This window comes from Paroedura picta, chromosome 2, assembly GCF_049243985.1.
Source record: "Paroedura picta isolate Pp20150507F chromosome 2, Ppicta_v3.0, whole genome shotgun sequence".
In the NCBI taxonomy this organism is placed as follows: domain Eukaryota; kingdom Metazoa; phylum Chordata; class Lepidosauria; order Squamata; family Gekkonidae; genus Paroedura; species Paroedura picta.
The window spans coordinates 39,380,531-39,399,583 of NC_135370.1; the positions used below are offsets into that span (position 1 = coordinate 39,380,531).

The following is a 19,053-nucleotide window of genomic DNA, read 5'->3' on the forward strand; positions in this document are numbered from 1 at the left end:
TTGTCCAAATTAGATTCCAGAGACTTTCCAACATTCCTGTGTCCCTGATGGGGGTTAGAGATCACCCACCAAGTGGATGCTGTCCACCACCACTCAGCCAACTGGGGGGAACAGTCTCCACATGGTGGGGACATCAACAGCATCCCAATGCACTGACATAACTCTCTGTGCACATGGAAGTGATACCAGTATATCACTGGGGGATGCCAGGGATGCTCTGGTGTTTGGACTCTGGTGCGCTGACATCATTTCCAGTATGCATTGCTGGCACGAGCCCTCTGATAAATCCTCCCCAGCCCCCCACTAGTTGCCAAGGGGTACCTGGGAACCTTACATACACCTCAGAATGTTATCCAGGGCTAGTGCTCTTGAAATAAAAGAACCCTACCTTGTGCCTTTTATAAGACTTGTGCTTAAGTTTCCAGTTGTGCCCCATTGGAATCACTGGGATGTAAGTACACATAACTTCTCTCCCCCCCCCCTTTGATTTGAATGTTGATTTTAATGTCTATGTGGGAAAGGATTTGAGGGGTTTTTTAATTTGCTTGCTCAACTTGGGAGTAGAGAGAGGTTTGATTCCCAGATTTTAATATACTGTTTAATTTTTTCTCTGGTTTCTCATACTCAGAGCACAAGTAGTGATTTTTGTGTGTGTATTTTGGAAACTGCATTGGACAATAAGTAATATTCATGCGTTCATTTTCTTACTATATTTCCACACAAATAACGCAAGTTCTCCGGTGATTCGAGGGGCGGAGCCATTTGAGCTGCTAGAAAAGTATCTTTTCTGGTCAAGAGTCATTAGGCTTTCATCAGCCCCAGAGAGAGAGGCTCCCTCAGTAATCTCCAGGCTACTTTTTCTTGGCTAATAGACAGCAGATCATGAGGTCCTGGCTCTTACTAGAATAGAATTTTTCTTTAAACATCCTTTTCTCCCATCCCCCACATTCTTCTTTTTGTTGGATGGTGTTTAGAGAGACAGAGCTCTTCTGATTGGCAGCAGATTGTTTCTACAAGTAGCACTATGTAGGCGCCATTGCTCCCAGCTAAAGGCTTCACAGAGCCCAAGAGGTAGGAATATCATAGTGCTCCTTTCTATTCTTGCTGGGAATATTAACATACTAAATCAGTGGTCCCCAACCCCCAGTCCGGAGACCGGTACCAGTCCGTAGATCAGTCAGTACCGGGCCACGGCTCCTCCTCGTCCTCTTCCCCGGCTGCTGCCTCGGGGGCTGCCCTGCCACTCTGCCGCCGGCTCACCTTTGGAGCTCTCCAGCGGCCGCCATGGCTGGGGCTCCCCCTCGGCTTGGCAGCTGCTGCTGGCAGCGCCCCCCAGTGGGCAGCAGGAAGTCAGGGGCGCCGGTGGGAAAGTGAGTAGGGGCTCAGGCGGCGGCGACAAAAGACTACCCCCCCCCTGGGCCTCAGTAAAATTGTCAAGTGTTGACTGGTCCCTGGTGATAAAAAGGTTGGGGACCACTGTACTAAATGCTTTCATTGCTAGAGTTCCTTCAAGTCTGACCATCGGACTATAAAAAAAAACTCTATATCTCAGTACTGCTGGTTTACGGAATAACAGAACCACAGAGTTGAAAAGGAACTCCGGGGCCATCCAGTCCAGCTCCTTGCAAAATGCAGGAAATGGCCACAAGAGCTGAGGACCTACACAATCCCTTCTGTCCGCCCACTTACAATCTGCCTAAGTTCACAGAGTTAGCGTTTCTGCCAGATGGCTACCTAGCCTCTGCTTAAAAACTTCCAAAGGAGGACAACCTCCCAGCTTCCGAGGAAGCCTACTGGCACTAGTTGATTTTAAAGTGTTTTGGGGAGGATTAGTTTCTTTTTTCTAACCTATGCATGTTTTCCTTTTGGGACAGAGTCTCTGTACTCTTCTGGGATATGTAGATTTCCAATATGAAAGTGACCCACCCTCTCTCGAAGACATAGGGTTTACATTCAGTGTTTGTAGAACTCTGCACTTTATGTGAGGACCTAGTTAGTATCTTGCCACCATGACAGTAGCTGTTGGGACTGATAAAGCCATGAGAGTAGTACTTTGTGGGAAGAAGGAAGTTGCTTTACCCTCGCCGACTTTGGATGGCCCAAGATAGCCCAATCCTGTCAGATCTCCGAAGCTTCGTGGGGTCAGCCCTTGTGAGTATTTGGATGGGGGACTACCAGGGGATTTCCAGGGTCACTGCTCAGGGGTAGGCGATGGCAAACCATCTTTGAACATCTCTTGCCTTAAAAGCTCTATGAGGGTTAAGCTACGACTTGACAGCACTTTCTACCCCATCTTGCCTGACTCTCCTAAAGATTTGTCTAGATCAGCCTTTTGAGCATGGAAAAAGCCCTAGAATAATTGTTCAGGCTTTGAGGACCCCCGGAAGTGATGTCACCTGACCCTGCCTCCCTGCCATGCCCCCGGAAATGGCATGTAACTGGAAGTGACATTACTGCCTACCTTAACAGGCAAGTTTGAAGATCGCCCAGGGGGGGCGGGGAGAGAAGACATGGTTTAAGGTAAGAGTAAATGGACAGGCTCTACCTCCTCCCAAGCACAGAAACCATGAGATAACTCACGCTCAGGAGTAGAAGGGAGATCAATGTAAGTGGGTGGTTTCCTAGCTTCTGACCGAGTCCATTAAGGCAGGAGGGTAAAGGTCGCAGACCCCGTCAGGCCAAGGGCTTGCACATCCCAAAGAGAATTAATTTCTCCCTATAGGGTTTAACTTCCTCAGAGGCATCCAGGGCTCCTCTGGAAATCAGTTCGTGTATTCCCCTTAAGCTGGTCCTTGGCACGAACGTGCTGCGATAAGATTGTAATTCAGGTGATACATGGTCCCGTACTGGGATTGATGGCCCTGCGGCCGTGACAGGGTCCGTTTGCGCCTCGCGTGATGTTGCCCAAAAAGACACCAGCTTGGAAAACCTTTTTATGATTTTTTAAATTAGCTGCAGCAAAAAAAAAAGTCACAAGGGGACTAAATTTATTTCCTTTTTAATTTTTTTATTTTTACCTTGCCACTCTTGAAAAGTCTAGCAGTGGTTTACAAATATAAAACAATAATTCCCATAAACCCCCCATAAAAACAGCCCTTATCACAAACCAAGCAGATCACTACCCTAAAAGATTTTAAACACCCCACCCCCTATCCCCTGATTCAGCCCAAGGGACAAGTTTTCTTCTGATGAGAGCGAGGAAACAGATCTAACCTATCCAGGGGATCCTCTGATGGTAACAATGAGACTCTGCCGTGGCCTCAACCATATGCCTGTTGGAAGAGCTCCGTCTTTCAGGCCCTGCAGAAAGCTGGTAACTCCAGCAGGGCCCTCAGCTCTTCTGGGTCCTCATTCCACCAGGTTGGAGCCAGGACTGAAAAGGCCCTGGCCCTGGTCAAGACCAGGCGAACGTCCCGGGGGCCCAGGAGAACCAGTAAATTCATACCTGCAGAGTGGAGAGCCTTGCAGGAGGCATAAGCAACCAAGCAGCCCCACAGATACGTAGGACCCAGGCCATGTATAGCCTTAAAGGTCAGTACCAATACCATGAACTTGACCTGGAAGCAGACTGGTAACCAGTGCAGTTGTCTGAGTCCCGGCTGAATATGGCTTTTATACATCTACCGCATAGGGATGGCTCAGATGCTTGGACAAATACAATAATTCCACTCCTTCAGTGTCATTACCAGGACCACCCTCAAAGCCCCTGACATGGTATGGGGTCACTGGGTCACACTCACCCTCGCAAGGTGCCGGAGGTAGCCAGAACCTATATTTCAGGTTATTTATATGGTCTTTGGTTCCATGTTAAATTTTATATGAACCTCATTCCAGAGGAACAGCCTAGCACTGGCTGTTCTTCCCATTTGCTGGTGGCTGAAGATCAGAAGCAGGCATACAGATGCATCTTCCTCCTGCAGTGAACAACAGAACAACAGGGAGAGTTAAAAGCAAATTAATATGCACAATCATAGTTAATTTCCAATAAGTGATATTCAAATAACAATAATTTCTGAAACCTCTTATCACCGCCCCATCGGGATTAAGTACTGTGCTATATCCCAACATCCCAACCATTAACACTGCTCTACCTCTGGATCTACCACAGAAAGCAAAATTTGTTTATTTACTGAGAATGTCTCAACCAAGTCAAGCAAATGTCCATTCTCAGTGGTTCCATGGCAGAGGAGTTTCCCTACTCACAGTTCTGAGGTCAAAGTCCCTGTAGTGAAGGTTGCTGGTCTAATAACCTTGAAGTGGCTTCTGCAGAGATGGTGTGTATAGATGCTAGGCTTATAATATAGTTTTCTCTACACTTCCTCGTTGCCCATGTAGAACAGTTAAGACTGTTGGATTATTTGTTCAATGTGTACAAGTGTTTTTTCACTACTAGGAGCTTTCCCAGGTAGACTGGGGATCTTTGAGGTATGCTTCTCTCTCTGGGGTCAACAAACACTCAACATGACTGCCTAAGACTGTAGGAAGAGCTCTCCTATTAGCTTACTTCTCCCACCCTTGGAATCACTAAGTCTAGAAGTTCATGGTAAGTTACACAAAATTTCCTTTATGTCTGACATTTCTCAGACCCTTTAAGGAGTCTTTTCCCTGCTCTTTCCTTAGCAATTCAGACTCCACTTGGCAGACTGGATTATATAGGCAGGTTTTTGCTCCACATTTATCTCTGGAATTAAATCACACACAAAATCCATTGGTGCCACAATCTACAAAGTTAAAACAATGTGTGGCATTTGTGTATTATGGTGGAGAAGTGTGGCTTTGAGTTATGGATTTGACAGTCATACTGAGTACTGCCTCTGTATATGGACATTCCCTTTACTCACCATGGCTAGTAATTCTTGATGGATGTCTCCTCCATGAATCTTCTCAAGCAAGTCAAGCAAATGAAAAGAGCAAATTGTTTTGATTTCTAATACTTACTAATGTGATGAAAATTAGTACAAACTGGGAGAACATTTCTTCCTCACATGTAGTGTTTTCACGTGCAAAAAGTGTCTTATATTGAGGATCATTTAACGATAGCTTCCCTTCCTGCAGTCTGAGGTGGTCCACCCAAGGAACAGGGTTTTTTTTTATATGATCAAACATTTTGTCTAGACCAGATTTAGTAAGTTATCTGCATGACTCAATGCAGAGTACATAGGATCCAAAATTGTATCCAGGTGGGGAGTAGGAATTTTCTTAGAAGCCATATAAGAAGATTATTTTAGCAGTAGCAACACAAGTCACTGCTTCCATTGTTGATCTATTGGTTTATACAACAGCTAACCCTACTATAAGACTATGGAGCATTTACATGACAGATAGGGTTGAAACCGCCTTGGAGGTATCAACTGGAGAAGCACAGGGTTTTTTTCTTCTTAAAGTTATATTAAATTTCCTCCCAAGTTGCGATTCCTAAACATAATTTTCTTCTACAGACCTCATAAGTAAGCAAATTACTTTGCTGTGAGATCACCCTAGGGCTATACCAGCCTGGAAAAAAGATAGAGAGGGTTTATACCTCAAATCAGATGTAGATGTATGGTTTAACATAGCCTTCTAAATCCTCTGTAAGGCTATGGAGTCTGAATTGGAAGATTTGTATAGTACTTTGTCCCTCTTTACAGGCCACTTTTAAAGGATGGATGCCCATCATGTATGCTGCGGTGGATTCAAGAAAAGTAAGTAGTACATTACTTTTTAAAAAGAAATTGAATGCTAAGGTGCTCAAAACAATATTGATACTCAGATGTATAATGGCAGGATGCAAAGGCAATAAAAAGATTAAACAATGAAAATCATCGTTGACCTTTAAGGCTGTACGCGGCTTGGGTCCTATCTACTTGTGGGACTACTTACCTCCTTATGTCCCCTGAAGGGTATATCACTGTGTGGGTATGAATCTGCTAATGGTCCCAGGGCCCCGGGCAGCGTGCCTAGCTGCGACCAGGGCCAGGGCCCTTTCAGTCCTGGCCCCTACCTGGTAGAATGTGCTCCCTGAAGAGTTGGGGGCCCTGTTGGAAGTTTCTGGGTTCTGCAGAGCTTGCAAGGTGGAGCTCTTCTGCCAGGCGTTTGGTTGAGGCTGGGCACGATGAATACCAGGGAATTCCAAACTGTAAGCTGCTTTGAGACTCCTTCCAGTAGAGAAAAGCGGCATATAGGAATCAACTCTTCTTCTTCTTCTTCAATACAAATATCCAGGTTGTGGGCATAAGTAAGCTAGCCTTGGGATGATAACAGAATCAGCTGCATACAGGCACTAATAACAGACACCATGGATTAACCCTTCACCATCCCAAGTTTTACCTTCTAAGCCACTCTTGCATTATGTAGTTTGATTAAATATCATTAATGTATTGTTAATACTAATATTAATACTGTTCCATGTATTGTTCCTATGTTATTATGTAAACCGCCCTGAGCCCCTGGGGAGGGCGGTATATAAACATAATAAGTAAGTAAGTAAGTAAGTAAGTAAGTAAGTAAATAAATAAATAAATAAATAAATAAATATTATTTAAAACAAATGAAAAAGGCTTCAGATCTCCTCCAGTTAAACAAAGGTGGCCAAAAAAAGGCTCCAGAACTCCTCTAGCTAAACAAATATGGTGATTATAAGAAGTAGGATGTTGATCTGCGGTTATAGGCGCTCAATCTAAACGTCTCCTCAGCCCAGTCTCTTAAATACGACCTTTTTTCTTTTAATTCCTTCCTTTTCCCTTTCCTTACTTCTCCCTCCTTGGTCCCAGTTATAACGATAGTTCACAACAGTTCCAAGAAACGCAGTTTTGTAAGAAAGCTTCAGTTTCCTCTATTGCCTGAGAATCTCAGCCACCTTGTCTTTTCCCAGCCTCTTCTGTACAGGTTCTAAAACCAGATGGGAATTCTCCACGATGACTAAGACAGCTAATAATGTCCCCACAAGTCGTCTCTGTTACCCTCCTAAAGATATTTCAAATATTTTTATGAGTCTTAGACTGACAGCTCTATCATTGACTATTTGATTTTTAAAATGTTTATACTGCTTTTTCCATTCAGCCAGGGTCCCCAAGACAGCACACATTAAAGCATTTAAGAATTTGAATAATTAAAAAGCAGTGTTTAAAATTACAAACTAATTCAGTTGAAACACATAAATAAGGCATGGGATGGAGCAGGGATTCCCATTATTGGCCTCCTTATTCAGCGTATCAGTTGAGCTACTAGCAGTAGCCAATCTGGAAATCTGATTTAGCGACTAGTCTGAAAATAAGTACTAAACATTATAAGATGTTGCTGCATGCAGTTGATATGGTGATTTTCCAGACTGCTTTTTGAAGTCTAACATTCACTTAGATCTAATTCTTAGCTGCTTATATCAGGTTATAGGTTATATTATATATAACCTGCTTATATCAGGTTATAGGTTAAATAGAGATCAAACAGTGATGTTAACCTTTAATGGAGTTTTGTCAAACTTAAATCATTTAAACTGGTTGAAAAAACTGAAAACTGGTGGACAAAGTATCACTTATTTGGGTATTAATATTCGCCAAGGCACTACAAGGTTAATAGAAGTTAATTCTAAACCAGCCATTTTTGACATTAAGCACAAATTATCTCTGTGGAAAAACTTTATCTTAAGATATATACAATCAAAATGATAAGGAAGACAAAACGTTGAAGCAAAGCTTGCTTAATGAATTTATTTGGAAAGCTAGAAGACCCAAGATAAAATGGTCTAACTAAAGGGTACTTGTGAGTTTTAGGTATCCCAGGCATTAAAGTATACCATAACATGGCTAAATTAGCATGGCTGTCTGCATGTATTACTGAGGAAAATCCTCATTGGAATTGGTAACAGAGCAAAATGTGATTAGAGTGCTTCTTGGGGTTCTTTTTATGGGCCAGTCCAAATCTTAAGAAGAGAACATAGAAGAAGGGGAATTTAATTGTAGATACTCAGATGAAGATATGGGATAAATATAGAAAGAAGTTTTCACCTGGGACTTCACCACCTGCTTCTGGTGCCAGAGATTTGGATGTATTTCAAAAGTTTAAGTCTTCTCTGGCTAAATGAAAAAAATATACATTACAAAGTTATTATGCTTTGATACCCTTTAGTTCTGTTATCTCATACGAATAAGTGAAGAATCAAATGGGTAGCCGTGTTGGTCTGAAGTAGCATAATAAAATCAGAGTCCAGTAGCACCTTTAAGACCAACAAAGATTTATTCAAGGTGTGAGCTTTCGAGTGCACTCGAAAGCTCACACCTTGAATAAATCTTTGTTGGTCTTAAGGTTGGTGCTTAAAGGTGCTACTGGACTCTGAATAAGTGAAGAGAGGAGATAAATGATTACTTGGCTTGAATATTTCAAGTGAAGAATTTTTCGTACAAATCTAATCTGTAATGGATTTTTTGTTAGATTAAAAAAGCAAATTGGAAAGAATGATGACTCAGCACTCAAAAAGTTTGCTTTCCAAACTTTATGGATTGATTGATTATCTCACAAGAATCAACAGTGGTTCCAAATTTTGTTTAAAAGTGGAAACACATTTTAGGGCATGAGGTTGGAGAAGTCTGGGGATCCGCATGGTCTTTGGCATCAACATTCCCAATTTGTTTGAACTTTAGAATTTATACAAAATGATAAGTTGATTGCTAAGATTTACAGTTCTTGTACTGGTGGGTGTTGGTACTGCATGGTGACATAGCTGATTCATGGTGGCTCAGCATAAGATCCTTTCGTATTCTGTTGAGTTTTCGTCTAGGTAGAGAAGCAGAAATCAAGCCAGAAACTGTACTGCTAAACTATGGCACCTGGGTTCTGGCCAACCCTATTTGGATTAAGGGGACCAACCCTATTTGGATTAAGATCACTGGAATTCATTAGCCATGGTAGAATTCGATGATCTTGAGACAGTTTTGTAAAGTGATCTTTTGCACACGCCTCTAGAAGCATCCTTGTATTGATGACTGTGACTACACACCAATATGTTGACCTGCAAGCTACTTCCATTAAAATCCGACGATGTTGATATCTTGTCATATCTTCTTTTATAGGTTGGACAGCAGCCAGTCTATGAAGATAACCTTTTCATGTATCTTTACTTTGTCATCTTTATTATCTTTGGTGCATTTTTCACCCTGAATCTTTTCATTGGTGTCATAATTGATAATTTCAACCAACAGAAAAAGAAGATAAGTGTTCCAATTATTCTTGTCTGTAGCTCGCAGAAACCATGTTTTAAGAGAAGTGGCTAAAGTCTCAGTTTCAGAGGATCCAACAATGGATCGTACTACAGGATTGACAGGGCATTTATCCGAGATTAAATATTGTGGCAGGTACCCTACCGCTTCACTGGGCAAAGCATTCCTGTAGCCTAGGGACCTATTCTCCAGCTTAATTGGCTCTTCTCCCAGCTGAAGAGCCATTTAAGTCGGAGGAAAACTGCCTCCATTATGATAAATTTATATAATCTTTCATTTATACCATTAACTGAATCCTTACAATGTTTCACACACTGTTTACAGGAAAAGAGAACATTACAGGACCCGTGTCCATTTTATTATCTTATTTTCATTCATAGTCCTCACTGAGACTCAAGGCAGATGGCACAATGCAAGTCAGTGCAATCAATAAAACATCTCAAAAGCAAAGTAATAAATTATACAGATGGAGGAAATGAGAATATTGTGGCCTCTATTGTGACATCGAAAGAAAACATGAGTTAAATAAAATTAAAAATGTAGTGTTTGATGTAACCACCCTTAAGACAGGATTCGATGATGCCTTCTCTTGTACATCTTGATAACACCAGTTATAGGAGAGCCTTCATTTCAGTAAGGCACAGTGCACTCTCTTCTGCCATTCCCAAAGGCAGCTGTAAAAAGATCTCATTTGAAGAATGCCTATGCCTCTGCTGTGATGGGAATGTTGAGACTTTCTTTGATTGTAAAATTTATAAGCAGATTCATGACAATCTCATCATTCCTATAATTAAAGACTCTTATGGGAGACAGGGAATGCACTATCTCCCTAATACGTTATCAGATAGGAATAAAGAATGGACTTTTAAAGAGTCCAGTTTGGATGGTTAGCTTCTAGGCTTAGAAGCCTCTGGACTAATTGAGGGAAGGAATGATTTTATTTTGTAGTCTATTTTATGTTTTTTATTTGCTGTTTCTGTGTATTTGTATGTTATGTATGAGCCTCTTGTGGCGCAGGGTGGTAAGGCAGCCGACATGCTGTCTGAAGCTCTGACCATGAGTTGGGAGTTCAATCCCAGCAGCCGGCTCAAGGTTGACTCAGCCTTCCATCCTTCCGAGGTCGGTAAAATGAGTACACAGCTTGCTGGGGGGTAAAACGGTAATGACTGGGGAAGGCACTGGCAAACCACCCCGTATTGCGTCTGCCAAGAAAACGCTAGAGGGCATCACCCCAAGGGTCAGACATGACTCAGTGCTTGCACAGGGGATACCTTTACCTTTATATTATGTACATCAGTAGTAATGTTTTAACAGTTATAAAGGTACTGTATTACCATGGAATATGTACAGAGACAGTGAGAATTACTACAATGTTGCCCAATACCATCTAGCCCAGGGGTAGTCAACCTGTGGTCCTCCAGATGTCCATGGACTACAATTCCCAATTCCTGGCAGGGGCTCATGGGAATTGTAGTCCATGAATATCTGGAGGACCACAGGTTGAGTACCCCTGATCTAGCCTGTGTGTCCAAATGCCCCCCCCAAAAAAAGTCCCAGCAGGCAACTCTAAGGAGGAAATTGATGAAAATTGCCTCCCTCCTTCATTAGTTGAAGTAGTGTTCTGTCTGCAGAAGCCAGTGGTCATATACAGCCTTACATTAGTAGTTCATGTATATTTGTGAACAATTATGTCTTTGCAAACCCTAATTAAATCAATGAGTCGTGCAGGTTTAAAGTTTATGGTTGTAACCCTATATATTTTTTGACTCCTTTACTTAGGAGGTCAAGACATATTCATGACAGAAGAACAGAAAAAGTATTACAATGCAATGAAGAAACTGGGGTCCAAGAAACCACAGAAGCCCATACCTCGGCCCGCCGTAAGCATAGCTTTTATGTGCCGTTTAATTTAAAGCAAAATGTTTTCATCCAAATCTGAAAGCCGTTTTTCAAAGGAAACCTTTTCGTTCCCTGGGAGTCACAAAACCCTCTTTTTCTGTCCCCTCCCCCCCCCCAGAATGCATTCCAAGGCATCATTTTTGATGTGGTCACCAAGCAAGCCTTTGATATTGCCATCATGGTTCTGATCTGCCTCAACATGGTGACCATGATGGTAGAAACAAATGACCAGACTGAAGGAATGACAGATGCTTTGTACTGGATAAATTTGGTTTTCATTATCCTCTTCACGGGAGAGTTCATCCTGAAATTGATCGCGCTCCGTTACTACTATTTTACAATTGGTTGGAATATATTTGACGCCGTGGTGGTGGTTCTCTCCATAGTAGGTAAGAGATATTAGGGATTCAAAAAGGGAAATGTGTGTAAAGAAAAAAAAACTAAAGATTATGTTCTTTCCAGCAAACATGAAGGAAAAAGTTGCTCGTGTAGCCCTTTGCCTCTTGAGCTGATTCCTGGGAACAGGAATCAAGAACTGTGGGCCACAAACAGATGCACTGTAGGGATCAAGTCTATTTGACAGTCTCATCCTGCTAGATAGGAAAAGACCTCATGATACATGAATGCACCTGCACCACTACAAACAAATGGCGAAATGCTGAAGTAAATATGTAATTAATGTAAATATATGTAATTATATTATATAATTATATATTATATATAATTATATGTAAATATGCAATTTATTAATTAATTAAGTTTTGTGCCACCACTCTTCCAGTGGACTCGCGGTGGTTTACACAAGATTAATACAATAAAAATTACAATAATACCCCATAAAACACCCCTTACGAAAAATAGCCAAAATAGATGGCGACCTCTTACTCAGCCTTCTGTAAGAGTACCCATTCCTCCCCCACCCCCATTCAGATGTCGGGCCAAGCCTTCTTCCGCTGGGAGTGAGGAGCCCGATCTAACAGGCATCGGGGGGACTCCTCCGATGGCAACACCGGGACTTCACCCTGGCCTCAACCATATGGCTGGTGGAAGAGCTCCATCTTGCAGGCCCTGTGGAAAGTTGACAACTCCGGCAGGGCCCTCAGCTCTTCCGGGAGCTTGCTCCACCAAGTTGGGACCAGGACTAGGAAGGCCCTGGCCCGCGTCAAGACCAGGCGGTCATGTGAACATTTCAGCAATGAGTTCTCATATAGCTTGCTGGAGATTCCCCATTTGAGTCTGACTTTGGGCTGGCCTGTTACTGTGTGCCCTCTGGAAAACATGTATAGTAGATGCCTATCATTATGAAAATGAAGCCTGCTTCTTACCTGGGTCTAAATGTACTCAGAGGAAGCCAGGTGTAAGGGAGTAATCTTTCTTCCACTAACTCTCACTTCTGTTCTGTAGGACCTGGAAGTCTAAGTTCTAGCATCTGGCATAAGAGAGAGGGGAATGGAGGCATGAGACACACTGACTCTCTTTTCTGTATGCCAATAAAGGTCTTATGTATGCATGTATGTATGCACGAGACACGCATCTAGGGATGATTGTCAAACCAGAAAGGCAGGCTTGGAATGACAGTGGAGGCTAGAATATATTATAAAATAATCAAGGATAGTTTATTGAGCAGGAATCAAAAATACACGCATGGCTAGCAGTATAATACTTAAATTACAGCACTAACCACTAGAATGTCTCAGTGGATAACACATATTTGTGCAGTGTGTAACTCAAGGGAAAACTTTGGGGAAGAGAGATAGAAAGGACAAAGAATGGAGAAATGTATTATCTCTCCTTTTCTGCATGGGGATTTCATCTGACAGTGTGAGCAGCTGATGCTCCAAGTGGATCTCAAGCCAGGAGATTTGGAATGCAAGAGGGGAGGTGTAGCTGGAGCGCCAGTTGGGATCTGAGCAGAAATTCAGGCAGTATTTATGAAGAAGAAGAGTTGGTTCTTATGCCACTTTTCTCTACCAGGAGTCTCAAAGTGGCTTACAATGGCCTTCCCTTTCCTCTCCCCACAACAGGCACCCTGTGAGGTAGGTGGGGCTGAGAGAGCCCTGATATTACTGCTCGGTCAGAACAGCTTTATCAGGGCTGTGGTGAGCCCAAGGTCACCATCTGGCTACATGTGGAGGAGAAGCAGGGAATCCGACCCGGCTCACCAAATTAGAAGTCGGCGCTCCCAACCACTACACCAAGCTATGCAAACGCAAGACTAGGTTTTTCCCCAGCTATGCCAACCCAAAGAGAGGGACATCTTGCATTTGCATACAGTTTACATTTGCATTCAGTAATAATTTATTTTTAAAATTCTGCATAACATTTTATGTTTTGCATTCAGAGTAATTTTCCTTTTGAGTAAATATGGTATTCAAGAGCAGATCCAAAGAAGAAGAGATGTGCAGCGGATATAGCAAATGAGCCTGATCCCAAGATACATAGCAGGAACACCGAGCTGAACAAGGAATTGCCACTCCAGAACTGAGTACATTTTGTTAGAACCAAGGCAGCTTTGATAGAGCAGAGAAATGTGCTGTGACTTCTGAATGCAGCCGCTTGACCTAACTTACCTTGCCTGGGCAAGTGCCATCTGCCCTTTGCTGGACCTTAGCTAAGAGATGGAAAGAGAGATGCAGCCCAGTCAGACAAAGGCAAGGGAGGCAGGGAAGAGATGATTATTAGCTTTACCTCTCACCACAGATCCCATATCCATTGATCTCCCGATAAAAATACATAAGCGTAATCAACAACCAATAGGTCATTTTGATATTTTTAGAATAAGCATGAGTTCAGGCTTCCCATCATAACAGGCCACATATTTTTTAAGCCAAACTTTGAGGGTATGTTATGGCCTGAATCTTTGTCTCCTTTTATATTAATTTTACATATGCCTTAATATAACAAGGTTCACATTAGGTAACAGCAAATTTCCAAAGTAGAGCAGGAGGAACATGAATCTTTCAATCGGTCAGACACAGAGGGATTGCATTGGGATAGAGTTTTAAAATCAGTATACTTAGACAAATTTTTCCAGGGTTTTTGACATTCTAGTCTGCCATTGTGTTTGTTTATTCTACAAATCTGGTGGCTCATGAAATAATCAGAATGGATTGGATCCAATAGTTCTCTTAAGCAAAGAAACTTCCATTGGAGAAAGAATCCTCTTGTATATCTTCTTTCAGTAGAAAGCCTTCTCTTGAGTAAAGAACAAAAAATGAAAAACTCTTTTCTTCTAAGAGTACTCTAACAGAGGATGCCTCACTTAACACAAGGGAACCTTTGGATCCAAAAATTGTGGTAATGTTATTAATCAGTGAGAAAGGCTAATACCACTTAAAAATAGAATCCAGGCTTATAATTCGCCATCTCATCCTTACAATTCTGTCCCTGATTAAAGTTATAACTGTAAAGAGGCAATATGATTATGCTTATGTTGGACAAATTGTAAAATGTTCTACCTTGCCATTTTTACAGGTATGTTTCTAGCAAAACTGATTGAGAAATACTTTGTGTCCCCCACCTTGTTCCGAGTTATCAGACTGGCCAGGATAGGCCGGATCTTGCGACTTATCAAGGGCGCCAAAGGGATCCGCACTCTGCTTTTCGCCTTGATGATGTCCCTCCCTGCCCTGTTTAACATTGGTCTCCTGCTTTTCCTCGTCATGTTCATCTACGCTATATTTGGAATGTCCAAGTTTGCTTACGTTAAGAAGGAAGAAGGGATTGATGACATGTTCAACTTTGAAACCTTTGGCAACAGCATGATCTGCCTCTTTCAAATTACCACCTCTGCCGGCTGGGATGGTTTGCTAGCACCCATTCTCAACAGTGGGCCCCCAGACTGCGACCCCGATTTGCTTAATCCCGGAAGCCCAATCCTAGGAAACTGCGGCAGTCCTCCTGTGGGGATTTTCTTCTTCGTCAGCTACATTATCATATCGTTTCTAGTTGTCGTAAACATGTACATTGCGGTTATCCTGGAGAACTTCAGTGTTGCAACAGAAGAGAGTGCCGAGCCTTTAGGCGAGGATGACTTTGAAATGTTCTATGAAGTCTGGGAAAAGTTTGATCCAGATGCAACACAGTTTATAGACTATTGCAATCTCTTTGATTTCGCCGCCTCTTTAGATCCTCCTCTCATGATACCCAAACCAAATAGGATCCAGCTTATTGCAATGGACTTGCCTATGGTAAATGGCGACAGAATTCACTGCCTCGACATCTTGTTTGCTTTCACAAAACGCGTGTTGGGCGAGAGCGATGAAATGGACGCCCTCCGGGTTCAAATGGAAGATCGGTTTATGCAAGCCAACCCTTCCAAAGTATCCTATGAACCCATCACAACTACCTTGAAGCGGAAACTGGAGGAGGAGTCCGCTAAAGTCATCCAGCGAGCGTTTCGGTCCTACCGCTTGAAGAGAACGGTCAACAAAGCTTCCTTCCTGTACAAAAAAGACGACGACGAAATTATCGTTGATAAATTAAGTCTGAACTCAACTCTGCGGAAGACAGACAGCGGTTCCTCCACGACGTCCCCTCCTTCGTATGACAGCGTAACAAAGCCGGACAAATACGAACAGGAAACGCCAGAAAAAGAAAATAAAGACAGAGTTTCCAGAGACGAGAAAAAGTAAAAAAGAAAGAAAGAAAAAAGGGAAACAAAACTATTCTGTTCACAACATATTGTTTACAGCATAAAGTAACACTTAATGGCAGCAGAAATCCTGTTGGAAGTTAATGCCAAACTGACCATGTCTATAGTTACCCAAATATCATGCATAAACGCGCCTAAGGCCAGCCCTTAAAGCAAAATGGCTGTCATCTTACTGGGGACATGGTAATAACGGGCTCATGGGGACAGTTCTGTTCTTCTTACCAGCTGGCATGGATGAAGAAGGATGCACAAGATGGCTATGGATTGTCAAGACGTCCCAGTGATAGCGTGTATGTTAACCAAAATGCCCCCGTGCTGCAGTAATTGTACCAATGTGCTTGTTTCCACTGCCACGCTGATTCTGTTGGGCAAATGTCTGTGGGTACAGCAGCTTTTCAGATTCCAGATCACTGTTTCTGACTATGTTGAGCAAGGGGTGTAATGGCTCTCTCTGAGATATTTGTTTACCTCTCATTTCCCCCCCCCCTCTTTAGTAGTTAATGACAACGTAACACTTAGGCGCCTTACTGGTTGCAGGCTTGGCTCAATGCAAGCTGTTCAAGCAAAACTATTGGCTCTGCAGCAGAGTTTGAGTTCTAACAGGAAGACGTGAATCAGGAAGGGTGGGACTGACAAAGAGATCATTGAGGGTGCTGTTTGTGTGGCCCTGCTATCAAGATTAATATTTTGAAAGAATGTCATAGTGAAATGTGGTGTTAAAACATGTATAGGGAATTCGCACATTTAGTAAGACTGCAATTTTCTGCGGATGTACATAAAAGTGAGAGCTTAGTCCAAACTTGTTTTTATAGTCTCCGAATCCTCCCCCCCCCCCAGCACTCCATCTCAAGTACAAGAAACAGTGACATTATTTTATACAAATTTTTAAGTTCTTGGAACTTGCCATTCCAGAGACCCCTGGAGGGTTCCAGAGTGTGAGCAGATAAGAGGGAGTGAACTAGAACAGGGTAGTCAACCTGTGGTCCTCCAGATGTCCATGGACTACAATTCCCATGAGCTCATGGGACTACAATTCCCATGAGCGTTTGCTGGCAGGGGCTCATGGGAATTGTAGTCCATGGACATCTGGAGGACCACAGGTTGACTACCCGTAAACTAGAATACATTTGAAGTGGCTAATTGAAAGGTGCCTAGCTTCTGAAGGAAATTCTGCAAGAGAAAAACATTGTACATAAGCTGTTACTAGGGATACATACCACATTACAAGTGATCTTGAAGGATCCAAGGATGCAAGGCAGAAGACAAGTCAAGCTGATAAGTAGTTACTGGGTATGACATAAACCAGCCTTTCTCAACTTTTCTACCATTGAGAAACCCTTGAAACATTCTTCCGGCTTCGAGAAACCCTAGAAGTGGGGTGATCGTGCATAATATGGTTGGAAACCATAGCTTATGTACACCCCCTCTCATGGGGCCCCTCTCCTTCCCACCTCCTCCAGGCCCATCAGGGGCCATTGGGGTGGGGGAGGTCGACATGACCATATATGGTCAATATCACATGATAAATGTTTTAACAAATTTAAACAATATATGAAAAATTAATTAACTCCCACCCATTTGGGAAACCAAATGCCATAACTGGCAATGGCAGAACACAGCCAGAAGCTTTCTAAACAAAACTATCCATGTCAGGTAATTAATTAGTCCAATGCCTATTTTGATTAGATTTTAAAAGGTATTTCCCATGTCTGTATTCTTTACTTGCCAAGTTAGTTTACTCCAATATTCTTACTCTTCTGCATAAGAGCTTTGCATGAAGGCATGCTCTACTTTATAGCTCATGCATAGAGAATAAAACGATGAAGTAGCAAAGAGCATCAGAATCAAGGTGGCAGAATTTTAGGTATTTGTGCTGTGAAATACCAGAACAAAGCTTGATGCGCCTATTAAAATTTGCAACGACTGTATAGACATTTACTGCATGGGGGGTGGGGGGTGGGATTTTTCTTTCTGCACTCCACAATTGAACAGGACCCTGTCAAAACCTCATGTGCGCCTTATTCAGCAAAAATTACTTTTGTTTGGCATGCTGAGGACAAATGTCACTTAAACATTCTTAGTGCGTAATCTTTTCCAAATGTTAAACTCCTCCAAGATATGAAAGGGAAAGTCATTCCCCCCTCCCCTTGGATCCCAGTTTGGTCCCATCAGTTTGTGACTTGCACCACAACAGAGGGGATTAAACCCATGAGCATCACATCAACATAACTCCCTTAGCCTTTTCTCAGAAACCATCTCTAGCCTGGCCTTCCTTCTTCCAAGGTGACGTTATGCATATCAATAACTGCTCCCTTGACTAAAGATATGGGTCTCAAAGTGAGCGCTCTTGTTTGTGCAAAGAAGTGCTCGCCCTGGGCACAAACAGTATTTACTGCACGGCGCATGAGCTTTCTGTTTGAATGTGCAAGCTCTTGACACATCCTGAAGTTCCATTCCATATCATTACAAACTGCATAACAGAGTACAGACTCTGCAACGATGGGTTTTAAACCCAATTCCCTTGCATGGTATGAGGTTGAGAAGCAGGCATTTTATGGTTCCCAGCTTTCTTCTCTGTCTTGGTTTTTAAAAAAGAAATGTATTTCTAGTTCACAGGTGGGGGGGGGCTTACTTATGGATCACTTGCCTAACAAAATTTCCTTTGAGCAGGGGGTAGATTGTCTGTGCCTTATGTAGCTCCCTAATGCTCTTCCATACAACTGTTTTGTGTATTCCTTCCCTATCTGTTCTCACTTCCTCTTCTTCTTCATGTCCTCTACCATTCTAGGGTTGAATTCGGCCAGCATCCTTGTTAGATCTTGCCCAAACCCCATCTTTATTGTACTTAGATGGCTTTTGTAGCATATTATTCTATTACCTCTTTCTTTTTCAGCAGCGGGAGAACTGGTTGTCTCCAATCCTGAGACTTTTGCAAAAGTTACAGAAATCCTAAATGCTTTAAAAATGCATTCCTTTGAAATTGAATAAAGATATGCAAAGTTAGTCATGCTTTATCATTATTCCATGCACAGAATATGGGTTTCATTGGCATAGCATCTGGATTTTCGGGCTCAGAATACATACAGCCCTGCATAGGATTGTCTTGCACTGATGGAGCTTCCAGTAGCCTAATATGGAAAGTTGTGTGACTTAAAGACACCTTTAATGGCATAGCCGGGACGTTTTGTGCCAGAATTAGATAGTAGAAATAGAGTTTTAAGTTAGTGACAGCACAATGCTGCTTATGTGTCGTTTTTTTCTTTTAACGTGCAGCGTGTAAAGACTTGATGTTGACATCTTAATTTTTTT

At 42.4% G+C, this 19,053-nt stretch overlaps 1 protein-coding gene across 5 annotated transcripts in view; it reads left to right on the forward strand.

The window, feature by feature from the left end:
• Positions 1-16,742, forward strand: part of LOC143829273 (sodium channel protein type 2 subunit alpha-like) — a 131,575-nt gene extending 114,833 nt beyond the window's left edge. For all 5 annotated transcript variants that reach the window (XM_077319830.1, XM_077319829.1, XM_077319831.1 and 2 more), the window contains 5 exons: positions 5,628-5,681; positions 9,045-9,186; positions 10,971-11,071; positions 11,209-11,479; positions 14,565-16,742. In XM_077319830.1, coding sequence (XP_077175945.1) covers positions 5,628-5,681; positions 9,045-9,186; positions 10,971-11,071; positions 11,209-11,479; positions 14,565-15,724 — 1,728 coding nt within the window. In that variant the 3' untranslated portion in view covers positions 15,725-16,742. The remainder of the gene's footprint in view (positions 1-5,627; positions 5,682-9,044; positions 9,187-10,970; positions 11,072-11,208; positions 11,480-14,564) is intronic.
• Positions 16,743-19,053: the final 2,311 nt, after the last annotated feature.